Below are 18,418 nucleotides of genomic sequence, written 5' to 3'. Positions count from 1 at the left end.
GGGGGGGGGGGGGGGGGGGGGGGGAGGAGGACACTTTTCCTTCCGATTATTTAGGAAACAACAAATCGTGTATGGCGAATGAATAAATTATTCAATCATGGCTGATAATCGATTTACTCTTTTCAGAGGATTCGTCGAGCCGTGAACACGTTCTAATATATTGTACGAACATGCTTGATAAAACATCAATTGTAGGAAACTACGTAACACTGCTAGCTACATAATAACTCTCGTACGTCTACGTGTAATAAATACAATAACACGATATTTCAATAGAATTAGATGCCATTTCGATATCAATGTCGTTAGCAGTAGCTAACGTATGTTCGGCATGTAATTGGGAAGCATATTAAATGGCACGTTTAATTCGATTACGTAATTGTACCGAACAATACCAAGTACAGCTGTAGCCTGTTGTACAGTATAAACGAGAGAACAATAATGATCCGTCTTTAGAAAATTTTATGCAAAACAAAATACAGTAAAAAAATACATCAAACAATAATCCCAAGTAATAGCGACGCAGCGGGAATGCATTTGATATCCAGTTATTAGAACGAATTTCTGTGGAATACGAGGATGATGAAAAGGGGATGCAACCGGGTAGAAAAAGGGTCGGTCAAGGGAGAAGCAAAGTCATAAAGTAAACCTCCGTGTTACCTGAGAGACACGTAAGGTTGATACTACAGAGGTTTTTCGCATCCGTGAAACCGCCTATGTATACACCTACTTCTACTATACACGTGTCTCTGACGTACGTATAAAAGGGGAATGAACATTTAGCGACAGTCAAACTCCCCGACAACCACGAAGCCACCCTTTGACGATCTCATGTCACAGAGTAAAACGAAGCCAAGATTCTAATCCGAAGGCTAGTAACTGTCTGCACTCTGATTACAGCAAAAGGCTTGTTTAAGAATTATGTGGAAATCGTAGAAAGATACTTTCCAGCAGCCATGACAGTAGCTGACTGCAGCGCCACCGTGGTCATTCCTCTCCCCAATGAGAATAGGAGCGGGCACTGTACGATCATTGATATGCAAATAAATAATGGTAATGGCAGATGAAGAATGTCAACGAATTGTAAATTAATCCGAGAGCTTTTGATTACACCTGTAGAATTTGACGGCCATACGCAATGGACACGGCCATTTGTCATTTGATGTAAAAAGGTAAAACTAATGAACCGTGTAATCAGCATCGATCGATAAACCACCGGACAATCAGCAGAAGTTGACAATATTTACCTGGCGGATGGTTACAACGAAAATAATGTGCAATCTTGTATTCCAACGCAACGAACCATCGACGCTGATAGGGTAGTTATTAACGAAACGAAGGGTGGAGGGAGGGTTTGGCCTCCTCTTTTTTTTTACATGGAAACTCCTGTTGCTCTGGCATACGCTTGATGCCTAGCGAGAATTTTTGGATCGATGTATGTGATACACATGGAAGGGGTGAATAAGGGTGGAAAAATGTGAAACGGTAAATTTCTATTGGCCATGCGGGACTCCGTGACAAAACCTCGACGGTAAACAAGGCAGTTATTCATACATAAATTAGAAGCACGAAATGAATACCAGCGGCGCGTTTAATTAAATTTGTGTCATGATATACGCCCCAGTTATTGCAAACCATCCACCCACAAGAACACCTTCCGTCCTCCCTTGACTCACGTGTTTGTAAGTTTTTCTCCCTTAATATCTATAAGGAAAAAATAATATCTGAGCCCTTGATAACACTTGCAGTCTTGTGTTAGTTGTAGGCGGACTCGACCTTTATACTTCTTATCCATTTCTTCCCTCTTTTTTGTGATGTAACATATTTAAGGTACTCCTACAACGCTTACCTTTGATCATGAATGTAACCAATAAATTTTATTGGACCAAGATTAAATTGTAACTTGCGTTAATAATCCATTAGGAATATATATATATATATATATATATATATGCATATAAACAATTTTTCATCACAACAAATCGCCAAATTACTGAAACCATCGTTGGTGATAAATTTACAAATTCATAGGTATACTAGGGCATTCGAGTAATTTCATATTATATAATAATCTTTTTGGTACTTTTACCATATTCCACTTATACGATTATTCCTCAGCGAAACACCCTGATGTAAGGGAAGGTTTTATATGTTCAATAACTAGTCGAAAGAGAGCTCGAGCTCGTCGGCTTGAAGACATTTAAATGTAAATGCAAAAGTAAAATCGAATACGATCGGAAGCTATACAAAGAGAAGATGACTTTAAGAAAGCTACTCACCGCCGAGATCTGCACTGAAGATTTCACGAAGAGCCAAGAACTCCTCCTGGACTGGCATGTCTGCTCGTCCGAAGTAGTCGTTATCGGGCCAGACTGTTCTGAAAAACAAAAGAATTCACCGTTAAATTCGATCTATATGTTATCGTCCATCCTGAAGTTCTTTTGATCACAATCGTTGACATCGACTTGAACAATATGAAGAGTAAGTTTCAAAAAAGTTTATTTTTAATAATAATAAAGAGTATTGTACAGCCAATAAAAATCTTTAAAAGAATATAATATTTTATAACTATAATACTACTACTGTATCGTACTATATCACTGTGACAATATCAGTCTGTAAGAGGATCAAATCATGTTGAAGGTGGTGACCAATACTGTTATATCCGAGAGGCCCGTAAAGTCCTGCATCCTGGACGTTATTCTGTCTGCAATTTTACCTTCTCTTAAAGAATACGTTGCATCGAATAAAATAATCTCCACGAAAATAAATTTGTTTTCCAACTGCAAGTTTTTATGAAGCAAATGATAAATCCACTATAAAACGTATCTTCTCGCGCTTCGAACAATAAAACTAAGAACATTTATCTACAAGGACGACAATGAAAGCTGAATAAATCAATAAAAGTGTAATTCGCTTAGAAACTAAAGTTCAGTTCCAGGAGTGACATAAATCACAATTCACTGTACGCACGCATGAAATCATAAATCATGAAAGAGCCTCGAATTCTCAACGAAATTCATGCCCTTATGAAATTTCAATGGATTACTTATGAAATTATAAATGCGATTCGAGCTAAGTGACTTTCTAAAGCAAAGAGGTTAGACGCACCATCTACAGCAGTTTTCACGATAACGAGACAAAGTGAATTAAATAACCTGAACTAGTTAACGGCAAGTGTTTTTATTCTCTTCCATAAAGGGGAAAGGTTCCTCGGGGCAATGCGGGTCAAAATATAGACATACGATGTAAAAGAAAGGCGAAGAGAACCAAGTGGCAAAGTCAATGGGTCTCGGAGGGACTCCGGTGAGCGTGAGTGCTCCACCATGACCTATGCCAACATCCGGTTCCTTGCGTCAAGTGCTTCAATCCTTTCCCTCAGCCTGCACCACTGTTCTTCCAAAGGGTTGCGCCCGGTGCTCGCCACAGGCAGCAGGGGTCGCCGTAGCAGGGTATTGTGCTTTCTAGGAAGTATTGTGTGTCGTGTATTTTCTTCTTGGAATTTGCGGAATTGTGAGAAAACTAGAGCAAAAAACACTCAAAGCATTATGGATGAGACTGTAGTTCTGCGAAGAGTGAAAAGGATCAAAGAAAATGCCAGTGAAATCGAGAAACGTGACTAGAAGGCAAAGCTAACCCGGGAAGCATATTTTCTATTGAGAAAAAAATAATAATAGTACAATGCTATCTCCGAAAAGCAACGTTTTTTAACTATACCGAATCCAAGAAATTCGAACTAAGCGAAGGACTGTATATTTATATACACCTTGACGTCACTAAGGGTTGATGTTCAGTTTGTTTATGCGTGATAGAGGAAACTTAATTTCAAGGTGTCATAAGCCCTAGCAGAAAGCACTTCAAAAGATCCTCTAAAGTGCAAGGCCCCTTTTTAGAGTCAATCCAATAAGCTCATGGTGTCGGGGCTGCTATCCCCTAGTAGAAGAAGTGGCTCGGCCTGGATAGCAGCAGGGGTGACTGAATAGAAATCTAGCACCATACAATTCCCATTATACCTCAATTCAAAGTCACACGACAATGAGATCTCTCAGACCCTTCCCTCAGGCCCTTTTCGTCCCTTTTCGCACCGTCTAAACACACATTTTCACACTCATTTTACAAATGCGGCACCATTTACAATGAAAAAATGACTTTTTATAGAATCAATTTTACATAAACTCACGAAACCTATCGTTACTCCAAATAGATAAAGATAACGTTACTTCCAAGGTCTACTAAAAACTATAATCACACGAATGATCCTAGCTCAGAGCGAGCACAGCAAGCCAGTTCCGTATTGAAAATCCTCACAATGTGCCATGACGCAAAAAGACTAATATTTGCCGAGTAAAAATGATCACTGGATATTTACCATAGCCGATTTGTCTTCGGTATGGAAGGAATAAAGAATGCTAGAACGACTATAAGATGACCTATGAGAATATCCTCGAGGTAGCAAGCATGATTGGGAGTACCGATTTCCAGCAGCTGCAAGCTCACAAGATACATTTACAACGTAAATATAACGGGATCACTTGGATCTTGTAACCAGAAATACAAAAATAACTAGAGTATTACATTATTTACCATAATATCCAGATATTATCATAAATGTGTTACTAACAATTTCCCAACTATAAGAGAAGAGCGAGATTAGCAACAGGATCTATACTCCTTGACGGTCCACCGTCCTTCGTTTCATGTTACGTATAAACCACAATATAGCCATCATAGTTCAACTTCATTACGTGCACAATGAAAGTGCACCTGCAGTATAAACATCAAAGGGAGATACTGGAATCTATAATATAACAAAAATGTAGCAAGTGTAATAAGAGGAGATGAAAGATGCCCAAGATTCGGAAGAAGGAAAGAGGGCAGGTAAGCTGCTGTAAGATTTATCAGAGTGACGAAAAAAAATGATGTAGCAAAGGAGCTTTCGATTTTACCGAAACGAGCCAAAGTGGGATTTACAAAGTGGTAAATTTTCAAGGATGAGAAGTATTGGACAGGCATCTGTCAATAGGATGACCGATGAACGGGCCAGGATCGAGCGTGAAGATTCTGACGTTTACGAGTTGAACGTCGCTCGGCTGTTACGATAGAAGACGAGAGTTTTGAGAAAGGGTTGCCGAGGTACCAGTCAGCCAGGTTGTAATCCAGTGATTGTATAAGGGGTTGCATCACGGAACGAGGTCCACCCATAAATAGATGAGTCTCTGGGAACGAGACGACGGAGACTTCAAAGTAAAATCTAGGTGCCAGTTCACTTCAATGAACTCGGTTCACTTGGCTGGTGGTGGGAGCCTTTCGGATTTAATGTAATGTAAATATCTGCGGTTGCATTTACTGCGCGCAGTTTTCTCCCAGGTTAATTGGGCGGGGAACAGAACATGCCAAAGGGAACGTGGGAGTAGCGATCGAACGAGTGGAAAATGGGGAAAATGAGTAAAAGAAGCAAACGAGAAAGAGGACGAGAGGGAAGGGAGCTCAGCGGAGCCGGAAGTGAAGAGAACCTCTATGTAATTCTACGCTGGCAACGGAGTGAAATTAATGTACCACCGGATGCATATTCACCTATTCTTGTCAAGAGATACGGTACTTGCGCACGTCAAACGGCAACTGCCGTAGATGAATTCACTTAAATGAAGAAAAGCATGATAAAAGTTTTAACCGAGTGATTCGCAAAATTTTGACCTCATTACCTCTAACTGCATTCGTTGAGTTTCAAGGTGACGTACATACATTCGTCTTCATTTTCTCATCCATTCGATTTTCTCCACAGACCAGCAATTGTCATGGAGAAGCGATTATTTTTTTTACTGAAACACGAAATTCCCTATATGATCTCTGGGTATTTCAGGATCTCGAGTAGGTAGTCAAGAATTCATCGAACATACCAAAGAGTAAATCAAGATTTTCCTCTCACTCTCTAACCCCGGGATGATCTTTGTTTAGTAAAACAATGCAAACAATACCATCTATTTCGACCTTACGCGATGCTATCGTCGGAAGTCTGCCATAGGCCAAGTACCATTGTGCCCACGAGCTACGAAAAGTGGAAATAGAAGATAAAAAGAAGAGGGGTGTTCCATACGTTTTTTTGCACTACAGTGCATTAAAGGGTCAATAGAGAAGGCTCGTACCTGCTAGTATCGACCAACCTCAACCCTATGAAACAGCCGACAGCGACGGCGTCGGGGTTGAAACTCGTCTGACGGCTCCTGTCATACCAGCCGTCACCACTCGCTCGAAGACCTTATCTCCCTTTCCAAACAATGCTTCCCTCTCATTGCGGATACATTACAGGCACTCTATGTATACAGGACAGAAGGTAGAAGAGCAATTTCAAAGGAGCTAGTGGTCCATTATCATCCCAGGAGATGCCAGGAAGCTGGCCACTTGCACAAATAATTCTACCCGTTTAATTATTTGCTACAATGTATCTCTCTCTCTCCCCCCCCCCCCCCCCCACTCTCTCTCTCTCTCTCTCTGCTTCCTTAGGAAGGAAATGTATTTCTTTTCAAGAATTTCAAACTCACCTCGGCTTTCCTATGCATGGAACTTCACTGATCCGACAAGCGGCTATTATGCACATAACTGATCGAGTAGTATCTGTGTATTATGTTCATAATAAATCATATCAGTATGTCACTCACACGGTCCATAGATTAAACTAAATTCAACCTGAGAATCGTCCAGGTTAATAAAGATAAGGTTATAAAATATCGTCAAAATTGAACCTGATTCGATATATTTATATAACACAAGGCCTTAAGAATATTTTTACACCTGTTGGTACGTATATGTTCCATTTCAAAAAATCTTTCCCTCCCTTTAGTAAAATATCCATATCAGGTTTTATCAAAGTTTCAATCGTAGTAATGTCGCCGCTTTATTCAAATTGTGATTGACTGTCGATGTCGTCAGTCAAAGATTATGAAGCAGATTGAAAAACGGGCTGACTGCTTGAGGGAAATGTTGGTTGTTGACGATAGTCAATGACGATGAATATTAAAATATACTAAGTGATGTGACATCAAATGATGCTGATGCGTTTCAAAAAGGGATATTTGGTTTAAAAAAAATACATCATTTCAGAAAGTGACATGTTGATTAGTCCACAGATTGGTTGATATGGATAGATGCTAGTTTTAATTTTGAAATGAAGTGGTTGATTTTGGAAACCGTGGTTGTTGCTGAAGAGAGACAGATCGGTTTAAACAAGGAGTGTTTGAAAAGTTTGAAAATCGTAGTTTGTTTAAAAATAATGTGGCGTAATTAAAAAAAAAAATCCTTAGATTTAGATTTAAATTGATTAAAAATCAGTTTGGTTTTTAAACAACACTGATGTGAAAACTGTATTTGTTCAGAGAGCTGCTGTCTATTGTCGTACGCGAGGCGCCCCTGTTGCTCTAGTATGTATAAATTCTTAATGTAAACTAACCGATGTTATATGTATGAGATAAAACTAGCTCATAAAGGCATGCAGTTTCGAAGAATATAGGCATATCCTTGTAAATATTTTTATATGATCTGTGCATAAAATAATATTTATACAATAATCACATGATTTACGTGCAGGCAGTATACATAGAGAAAATTATGTCCGGCTAACGCAGTTAATAATTTGATACTGCTACAAACAGAGATGGTAATATATCCCATTGCAAACTCGGAATATACCACTAATTATTTGCGCAGACAGTTGCTCAATCCTCATGTGGTAACTCACCATTATCCCCTAACTGGAATTTCCAGCTTCGCATCTTGCAGTCGAAGGACCCTCCGACATGCGTCAGCAAATAACGAACCATAACTAATATTGACTGGAAATACGACGTATTTGCGGTCCATATGGAATGTACTGTTATTATTGCGCCCACACGAGACCTTGCGTGGCGGCCACGGTGAAAATTACAAAGACAATTGTTACTACTCCCGTGAGTAGCTACAGAGGTGTATAACTACATTTTAGCCATCGCAATCCAAAAATTGAAAGGGGAGTTTATGGAGAATTCTTCGCGGAATTAAGGAAATAAAGGCTTACATAAATCTTAATAAAAAATTCAATATTACCTTGCAGAACGCAATAGTCCTATTGCCTGTTCGAACTGCTTATTATGTAGTAATTTCTGTACCTTTTTCATGACATTCATTCTGAAAAATTAAACAAGTCAACAATTAACAGGTTGTTATAATTTCTTTAATTTGACTTTAATCATCATTCCATGTCAGACTCATAGGTCGATATGCATACATATAACCTACACAAAAGAAGAATTTACCACGTTTAACTTGCAAACTTCATTTGCCACAATTCGAATCTGATATTGAACGAGTACAAATGCTGAGAAATTAACGTACTTTTGATCTTCCATAGGAGTAGAAATTGTTGCATCGTATGATCTAACTTCCGGTATGATATTCTCATACAGAACAGCAGAAATTTCAGGACCCAAGTCATCCCACAGTTCTTCCAGATTTGGTTGTGATGGGCGCTCCTCCTGAGCTGCTTTTGCGCGACCTTCAAAATCAAAGTATTGAGTTGAATCATTGCAAGTTTGTTAAGAAGTACCAAGACTTACGTTTCTGTGCTTTTCGGCGTTTCGCCTCAGCTTTCTGAACAATAACGTGTCGCGTGTTTGAACAAAATTGTTCGAGCATTTTCAGGAATATATGAACAGTCTCTATAAGATCCACGAGATACGCTCTGTGAAAAAAAAAAGAATATTACCATTTTTCCCTTTCCCCAAATAAACGAAAGACGAGATATAAAAGTGTTTGATAAATTACGCTCGCGGATAGAAGGCGTGTCGCAACCATTAGTTGTAATGGAATATCCTCCATTTTTAATTGAAATTGTAGAAACAAGTTTGTCTTTGGTATCATAAGCAGAAATGAATAGCGCAAAGTCGAAAGGTCATCTAAGTCGAACAGCAAGAGGAGAATATCGTACAAGAAAAGCATAGTGTAGGATCCAGCAATTAAATTACAATTAAAGTGAAAAAGTTAGCCGTTGTTAAGCGAGCGTATATCTGCATGCTTCATTATATTAAGTTATTAAAAAGAATGAGTGGGGAAGAACAAGCCTGTTGACAAGAGATTGTAAAGATTCATAATAGTTTAAACAACTGTAAACTATTATAATACGTGATTCCTTAATGTTTTCAGATTACCAGAAGGTCTAATATATAGTGAAAACGCGTCAATCTGCATCTAGCTTGAATACTTTTCGATTCCGCTATTTTCTTAACTGGGTCGATAGAACTATTTTAATTCACGAAAAAAAAATAAAAATTGAATAGACTAAAAAAAATGAGTAGATATGAATGAAATAAATATACGAATATGCTGTGACAGGGTGAAACGATTGACTGGAACTAAATAAAACGTGTCTACCGCAAGTAAAACTTTTAGAAAACAATTGTTCATTTTGATGATTTAAAGTTGGCCGCTATTGGCACACTGGAGGGATCACCCTCATGGATCTTCTCCATTTGTCAGAATGAAATTCCTAGTTTCTCGAAGTTTTACAGTGAAAGATCGACTCCTCTTATATAAATTGACCGAATATTTGATCAAATGTTCCTCTCTACCAGCAAAATACTTAGAATTTCTTACTAGGATTCTTTGAAGCATCGGCTTACCTTTTTTCTGAAGAAGGTATAAAAGAATTTATAACGTAAATATATAAACAGTATAAATATCTCGTGTAAAATTCATTTCTACCAACCTTGTCATCTTCTGTTCATTGTAAGAAAGTAACTGGCCAAGAATCACTTCCCGATATTCCTGCTCATAAAATATGTTGCTCTTAATGACCTTAGCAGAGTGCCGGACTCCATTGTCAGTGCTCTTATCCATGAACATTAAAGTATGAAGAAGTTCCTGAAATATGATCACTTGAGACTGAAAAGCCTGACGAAAGATGCTGACACATTTATATTCCTTTTCATTTGCACTTATTTCATCAGAATGAACAGGGCAACGAATGGATTCTATTTGAAAGAATCATTTATTCATCTTAAGTATTCATTTACTTACGCGATATGCCTTCAATGTAACGTGTAACCGTTGAAACCACAAAGAGATGTTTTTCTTATCCATGTTCATCGCCTCGTAACAGTGTTGCATCTCTCTTTGTACCAAGTAAAATACCCCTTTGGATATCGTTTCGCTGTGAAATCCATTATGGAGAAAACCATTATTATAAATCCTACGCAATAATTACCACCCTCGGTTGCTCCCTCTACATAGAATAACGGCAAACGTAATATGTTCATGCAAGAAAATATATGCCCAGCAGAATGAACGCTGATTGTAGATTGGATCGTGTTTAAAGTTTACGAAAGGAGCAGCCTATTGAGCCTGTAAAATGGCCAGGAAAACAGAAAAGTGGCCTTTTTTCCTAAACGTGAAGATCGAGTGTAATACCTGAACCGTAAAACGAGTTCTAAAACTTTCTAGCATTTGCCAGCATGAGAGCTGCCCTTTGATATCTCAGTAAAATACGAACGGTACGTGCCTCACGTATTTCACCTGGAACTTGTAATGGCGATTGAACTCCATGAAGAAGCGCAATGCCCATAGGTAGTGACTCGTGTCTGATTCGCTTCTTTGAGCTCCATTGACAATTGATTTTGCGTATCTCATTATAGGATTATACGCTCCGTTCAGGAATTCTACGCAGAATTCTTTCAGGAACATGCGCACACTTAAGGCGGAAGTGCGTTCTTGGCAGGAGTCAACTAGGTCCACCTTCTTCTTCCGAGCCTTCATCTTTGTCTAAATTCCAAAGTAAAATATTAAATACATTATAGCACGTATAATCAGTTTATAATAAATTAAATATTCCCCTTTAGTATGCTCATAGTGATAAATGATAGTACAAATCCAACGATTACTAAATGTACGTTGTCTGTTAATTCACAATCAGTACTGTCACTGCTAAAGGTAGAAACATCCGGTGAATTAAAGCGCTAATAAAATTAACACAACTAGCTCCCTTCGATGCTCTTGAATTTTTCTTTCCTCAGACACAAGGCTGTCTCTCCGCAAAGTCAATAAAGTTAATTTGCAAAACAGATGCTCTTCGTCGCACCAAGTTCTAAATGTTCAGATAAATTTTTACCATGGGTACAACAAGTGGATCGCGAGTGGACGGAGGAAGAAGAACACATACACACAGCACACATAGCAAAGAAGAAACAGAGAGAACGGAATCCGGCAGAAGCTATCGAGCAGCCACGTGGTGATCCTTTCGTCCTTCCAGGAATTCCGCCTGCGGATTTATGACAGTCATAATGAAACGTGCAACCGAGGAGCCGGATGTTTTTCCAAGGTCCGTGTAGATGCCCCCAGGAGATAGTAATGTTCGTCGAAAAGCTCTTGGCGGGGGTGACCTAGTTTTAAATACTCGGAGGCCGTTAAGGAAGACCGAGCTTTAATTACGCGAGGATAGCCCTAATTAACAGTCGTATTTTCATTCAAATTTACCTACCCCCACCCGTCAGTTTTCCTGCTAATGAATACTACTATCCACGAAAACCAACAGTTAATTGAATGGATTCTCTGTGTCTTTTTTACCTTTCCTAGTTTTCTACCATCTTTCGCTTTGTTTCGAGTTCCTTCATATTTTTTTCTTCTTTTTTTTTTAGTTTCCTGATCGCCTTCAAAGACTCTCGGTGCAACGAAGTGTTTTCGCCAGGAGTCTCACACCACTCGATTAAAATAACCTCAGGCTTCCTAGTTCCATCTCAACTTTCTTCTCTCACCAAGTTCGATTGCATTTCGCCACGATTCTCAAGCCAGATAGATTCCCAGCCGGCCGGCAATTATCTTTACGAGCCACGGAAATGACGTTTTACACAAGTTTTACTTACTTTCGCAATTCCAAATTCCAAGGTTTCTATCTTCTCGAAAGGCTTGTGACAGATCAGCTGGTTCTCACCGATGGCTTTCATGTTTTGTACTACAAAAGTTCCACCGAATCGTGAATGCCTACAATAAATACAAAAATATACATCTATTTACAGGATAAGAAGGCGAACTTTTAATATTAAGTATACAGTGTAAACTGCTGGATAGACTCCCCTTTTTGTATTACATCATTTTAATAGCAAGGCACCAAAAGCTGAGCATACGGTAATATCACTAGGTGGAATTGGCTGCGCTTTGGTAGAAAGTGCTTTGATCTAGTAATCGATTTAGCTTTGACGATATATTAAAGGTACGGAATATACAAATTACAATTCACTCATACATATTTTTGCAATATCAGGTAACCTCGTGGCCTCATTTGCGATGCAATATCATCGCGATTTTGCTGTGTCAAATGTGCAGTAGTGAGTTGGTAGTCAACAAACCTCTCATACAGAGTGGTACTTAACGTCTGCAGCTCACTAGAAATTGGTAACAATGAACGGTATTTCACTTCTATTTATAATCGACGGCAAACGATGCTCAGTCAAAGTCCATAAACGGTCAAGATTGAAGGAAAAAAAGAGCAGAATCTGAAGCCTCACATATGAACCCTTTTAAAATCTTGTTCAACAAAGCCTTTTATACTGCGTCAAAAGAATTTTATGTTATGAATGAAAATCTATAACACCTGCACTTGGTCTAGTTTCTATAAAATTTTGCATTCGTAGTACCTAAGCCTGCCATTACCACGAAGTGATTCCATCCAATTTCGAGGGTTCCATCAAGTACTCCACCAACGGTTGTGGAACGGGAGAAACTCGGATGAAAGTTTTCGAGGAAAGTTGGAAAATTCGTAAGACGGTAAGGACGCTGAAAGTGTCGGTGCAGCGGCTGCTTATGGATTCTTGAAACGAGCCATAAAAGAAATTAGAGGATGAAAAAGGAGGAGCCAAGCACAGCGAGTACCGAAGGATAGATCGAAGTTCGATGATAGAGGGTCGTTGAAAAATTACGTAAATTTGTTCGACGATCTAGGATGACCTTTTAAGGAGTGAAAAAATATATAATCCATATGAGTCGAGCGAGCAAAAAATCCCCGCTAAATAATTTTCTTATAAATCCAGGAAAATCTACGCTCGTAATATGATTTTATTAAGTCCCAGGCACATACGTGGCCTCGTATACTTTACGTTTACTATCTACGTACCTAGGTATGTATTCCATATAAATATATATATATATATACTACATATATATCTCAATATAACCGAGTACTGAATTTTCTTTCGACTCGCGGAAACACATAATCCCAATTCAATTTTACCCATAGCTTCTGAAAATCCAATCAATGAAATAGAAGGTCGCTGTCACTGGCAGATAGTCAACTAAATGACAGTGCTGTCCCCTTCCTTTCCTCTATCTTTCTCTCTTTCAATGCCTCCAGTTTATCGTGTCTCTTCTACTCTTCTTTCACTCCTGTAGAAACCCGTGAGGTATACACCACTCCATCACCACCTTCATGCTATGGAGGGTTGACTTTTCGAAGTATGCCAAAGCCCCAAGGAGCCAAGACCATCGATAAAATTAAACAGGCAACAGCCGGCGCCCTGTATTAATTAAGTTTCCCTTTAATCACTATTCCTGAATCACGTTTCACGTTCTTCTCGTGAAACTCTTTGAAATTTAGCTCCTCGCCATTGCGTCAATCGCAAAATCCAGAAAATAGCGATACCCCAAACTTGAGGAAGCTCCTTAGTCACCCAGATGATTTGACATACGTACAGGCGCAAATCCACTTTTTATAATTAAAGATATACAGAAGTATCAGAATATTCGAAGGCAAGAGCCGTTGACTGGGTATTCCGATATTTCTGCAATGGGATGCGCACTGATACCTCCTCGGTGGCAAATCACAATGGAAGGTCGATCCGCTCTTTTCGCGGTGATACGACAAACATCCTAATGCCCAAGTCTCAAAATAAATAGTTGCTCGCTACAAAAATATGACTTGTTTTTTATTCCAAGTAGATGAAAGCACCTATTCATACCGCGGGTGACCTGTCTTACGAACTGGGTCACATTCATTACATCGCATACGATCGGTAAAAAAGCTCAGGATCCCACCCAAGCCCCCGTAACCAACGCGACCAGCACCACAGGCATCATCATTATTATCACTATCATGAGTAACCACATCCTGTCCTGTACGCACATCATATTTATGCTGACCGAGTTTATTCATTTGTGCATTAAAGCATGAATGACTCGATTTCTACCTGGGTGGAAGGCGACCGTGCGCAAGAACGACGTGGTCGACACGCAACGATACCCGCATGCACAATTTCCGAAGAGAGGAAAGCTTGCTTTATGGTCTGCAATGAAATTTACGATTTCGCATTATGATGTGCATTTACGTCTTGCAATAAAAGGTCTGGTGCATCAAGGAGAGAGCAATGCTGAACTCATACCAGTCTGAACGTTATGGGACTTTCGCTCTCTAGGATATGCTTTTACTTAAAGCTTTACAGTCGTTGCAAAGAGGTGGCAAGAATATTTGGATCTATTTACGAATAGCGCGTACACGAACTCGCGAAACGAAAGCGAGTTTTGAATGTAAAATAAATGAGAAAGCTTTGCACCGAAGATGACACGTGATACAGTGAGGTTCTGAGGATACACAGATGGTGTTCATAAAGGCATATTATGGGAATGTTGAACAGTTCTTTGCCAGCAGTGTACGTCCCATTGATACTGTACGAACAACGTAGATATTTACTCAAAGATATTCGGAAATTTTTTGGAACTTCCCTATTTGATACCGATGAAACATTTGAAGAGGGTTAACAGAGATTCGACGAACCATTGAATGATATCAAAGTGATATTTTCAATTACAGTACAGCGTTCAAGGTTTGACTATTTAGGAGGTAGGAGCAAGTGATTAAAACTTACCTAGATCCGGCATATTTTTTCACTCGTTCCATTTTCTGCTTTATCTCATGATCCCGCCTAGTCTGCAGCTGTGCGCCATCCCGTTCTTTTTCGGCAGCCGTGCGTTCCAATCCTACTTTGCTCAAGCGGCTGGCGCTTTGCTCACGAAGCATTAGAGATATTATCTGAATATAACGTAATTCAACATTTTATTATTATAACAGAATATGTTGCAATCAAATATGAAACGTGAATGGATACCTCTAAAATTTGCATGTGATATTGTTGTTCGCTGCTATTACTAGCAATAAACAATAATAAATCAACCAAACCGGAAGCATGTAGGGCAAATAATACCTGAAAATAAAAAGTATTTCAACCAAAGTTATATACTGGATTAAAAATGGTAATGAAATTTATACTTCATCATGAATAGTGGCATCATTATCAGTTCTTTTTTCATTGTCATCTGGTGGTATTTGTAAAACGTTTCTGACTAATGTTAAAATCCTTTCAATAATCAACTCATTTTCTTCGCCTCTCTCACCACTATCCTGAGAATGGAGAAAACAGAACAATAATTTAACACAATTGATTGCAATTTGTAATATTTTTTACTACTATGCTTACAATGTTGAGGATTTTTCCAAAGCGTTCACTAACGACTGTCCAAACACTGTCATCTGCTAATGCAACCTTATAACCCTGCAATTGCAAAACCACTTGCTGATACAAGCTACGTGAAACTTTTTCAGTAGGGAGATCTTCATTATAGATCACTAATGCTGGACTTGTGAGGTTAATCATCAATCTGTTTACAAAATTTTATCATAACTTACTGTTCTATACTTAAAAAAAAAATATATAATACAATAGATGTCAAAGAAACTTGCCGTAATAAAACATCCCATAGGTCACATTTTTCAGGATACTGAATGAAAATTTTGATCAAGTCTGTTTGAAGGAGCTGTGCTTGACCAAGATAACGTCGAACTGTGTGATCGCTATCATCCCTTTTCAAATACTTTATCAAATCCTTTATAACATCTGCATGTATAATATAACAATGAATGGATATTCCTTTAAATTCAGTGATACCTAAAACTCACCTAAGCAATGTCGATCTAAGTGGTACTTTTTTCCATCATAATACCCTAACGCAGCACATGTAGCTGACAACTCAGCAGAAAGATAATCCTGCATTATATTCGATAAACGTACTTATACAATTATGCTTTAAACAGTTTGCACTGCAAACTGCATAAACCTGTAAATAATAAAATGAACGTGTGATATAAATCCAAACGTTTACGAAGACTTACATCTCGTGTCAGTGCATAAGTTTATACGTGAAAATAAAAATAATGTAAAACAAGTAATATAGTAATCAGTAATGCTTAGTATTATCCTAAAGTAGCAAAAAAGTATACAATAGAAGACAAATGCTATATAACGAGAAATACAGATCGTAAACCAGTATATAAAATGTACATCTAGAAATAAATATAGTGATGTAATCTTAATGACCAATAGCTAACTATTCGAAGAACCACTCATATTATTAACGTTATTAGTATTAATAACGTTAATTACATATTAGTATTAATTACGTATAACATAGTATTAACTCATATTAACAACAAACGTATACAAATTATTAATGTGTAAACCTATGTTTTGAATCCATCTCAGTAAGGTTAGAAATCATGTGAAAATTCAGAAATAAAAGGTATTATCGCCGTATTCATACGTACCATTCATATGTGAACTAAATATAATTTTAATAAACACTTCATATAAATAATCACTTCACATTTCCATATACGTATATTCGGTAAGATTTAAGCTATGAAATCGATGCACATTCAAACGCAACAGGTGAAGAAAACGCGCCAATTCACAACTGACAGTAAGAACTGAATCAGGATTGGTCGAAAACCGAGACGCCATGTTTAGAAACATTTTGAACATGACATGAGTTAAATACAAATAATACTGTTATACATGTATAAATGAACACTGTGCATGAATTTCAACATATGTACGTGAAATCACATTGATATTCAAACAATTTATAAATAATATAACCTAGTAGTATGTAACAACGGGAATAAGAATAACATTGTTATTCATAAAAGGATTGCTTTAATATATTCGTGAAGTTAAGTGATAGTGATAGAGGTGAAGTATAACGTGAAGTTAGAGCATATTTATAAAATATTCATAGTAGATATTATGCAAACAAATGTACTTACGCAGTCCATCCAAAATTCTTATGCGGAAACTAGACTGAAAGGATAAGATTGGCAAGGGATTAAGTGAGGGTCAAATGGTGTATCGTTACCCGCATTTGGAGAACGGTCAAGCCATGTTATGCATTATACATCATACAAACCCCGTGAAAATCATAGAACACCTCCATCGCCTAACTGGATGACAGCATCCTAAACCATAGTATCACCATACCGAAGTTAACCCTTCACAAGATGAAGCAGATCAAACTGGCCAACCCTGGTAAGTCACGATTCAGATACCCTTTTCACTATCCATACAAACTGAAAATTTAGAGGCGTATAAAGTTTTATAACATATTGAATTGAACAATTAATATACAATATTAAATCAAATACGCATTTATTCTAAATTAATAATATAAAAAGTTACAATTTTCATTCGATAGAAAATGCCTATGAATTGCCTCTACTCCATATCCTTCAAGAGTATGACATTTGATGTACTTAGAATGCTGGAAAAGGCTGATTCTAGAATACTGATAAAATGTAAAAAAAAAAACTGATTACCAAGTAAATCGATTTCTTTTTGCTGTGAACCGAAAAAGCATGCCCAGCACCAGCTTCAATAAAAATTTTATTTAAGCGTTTCGCAAAGTGAGCAAAACTCTACGAGTTGAAGGTACCGAGCAAAGCTGACGTACGTGCAGAAGCAAACGTTGGTAAGTACTTTCCTCTCGTACGACCGTAACTACCATAGAAACGTACGGCTGGGTAATAACTATCCATCTAGCAATACGCAATCCCTTGAGGGACTTTAGATATAAATAATACTATAAATCCAGCGCAGTTACTCAGTACGTGGATTCTGACATGAGTTAGATGCGGAGGGATTAGATCCGAGAACAATACAGGTCTATTGGCATGGGACAAATAAAACAATAGCTAATCGATACTACTATTGATGCATCTAGGTTATTAGGTAATAGTGCAATGCGTAGTATGTAGTTCAGATGATCGGTCAACACCCGTGTATTAATTCGATATTTGTTATATTTGCAAACCTATGATTTATGAGGAAGAAGATATATCAGAGTATACGAAAATTTCGACGGCCGTTTGTGCAACACAGCTTAAAGATGAAAATTATTATAGCGCCGTAGCACCTTCGAAAAAGTGATTCTGGTTAGGAGGAAACTGTGAAAAAAGAAGAATAGTGTACCAGTACAATGCGTATGTCGAAGAATATTTTATCCGGGATGTAATGTAAAATTTCATTCTGAATTTCGTTTCAACTAAAACGAAGAGCATATATGCCACCAGTCGTTCCTTGAA

General features: G+C 38.0%; 1 protein-coding gene across 1 annotated transcript in view; it reads right to left on the bottom strand.

The window, feature by feature from the left end:
• The window catches only part of LOC107272959 (protein timeless homolog), a 98,666-nt gene extending 81,901 nt beyond the window's left edge, over positions 1–16,765 (bottom strand). Inside the window, exons 1-15 of the mRNA XM_015750671.2 lie at positions 16,607–16,765; positions 15,962–16,119; positions 15,746–15,899; positions 15,483–15,663; positions 15,275–15,406; positions 15,114–15,209; positions 14,874–15,037; positions 11,883–12,000; positions 10,526–10,785; positions 10,045–10,177; positions 9,734–9,888; positions 8,586–8,710; positions 8,365–8,524; positions 8,077–8,157; positions 2,280–2,377 (exon numbers count right to left, since the gene is read on the bottom strand). Of these exons, the coding sequence (XP_015606157.1) occupies positions 2,280–2,377; positions 8,077–8,157; positions 8,365–8,524; positions 8,586–8,710; positions 9,734–9,888; positions 10,045–10,177; positions 10,526–10,785; positions 11,883–12,000; positions 14,874–15,037; positions 15,114–15,209; positions 15,275–15,406; positions 15,483–15,663; positions 15,746–15,899; positions 15,962–16,055 (1,951 nt within the window). The 5' untranslated portion in view covers positions 16,056–16,119; positions 16,607–16,765. The remainder of the gene's footprint in view (positions 1–2,279; positions 2,378–8,076; positions 8,158–8,364; positions 8,525–8,585; positions 8,711–9,733; positions 9,889–10,044; positions 10,178–10,525; positions 10,786–11,882; positions 12,001–14,873; positions 15,038–15,113; positions 15,210–15,274; positions 15,407–15,482; positions 15,664–15,745; positions 15,900–15,961; positions 16,120–16,606) is intronic.
• Between the last annotated feature and the right edge of the window lie 1,653 nt (positions 16,766–18,418).

This window comes from Cephus cinctus, unplaced genomic scaffold (assembly GCF_000341935.2).
Source record: "Cephus cinctus unplaced genomic scaffold, Ccin1 Ccin1_scaffold1333, whole genome shotgun sequence".
Taxonomy (NCBI): domain Eukaryota; kingdom Metazoa; phylum Arthropoda; class Insecta; order Hymenoptera; family Cephidae; genus Cephus; species Cephus cinctus.
This window is presented reverse-complemented; position numbering and strand designations above follow the sequence as displayed.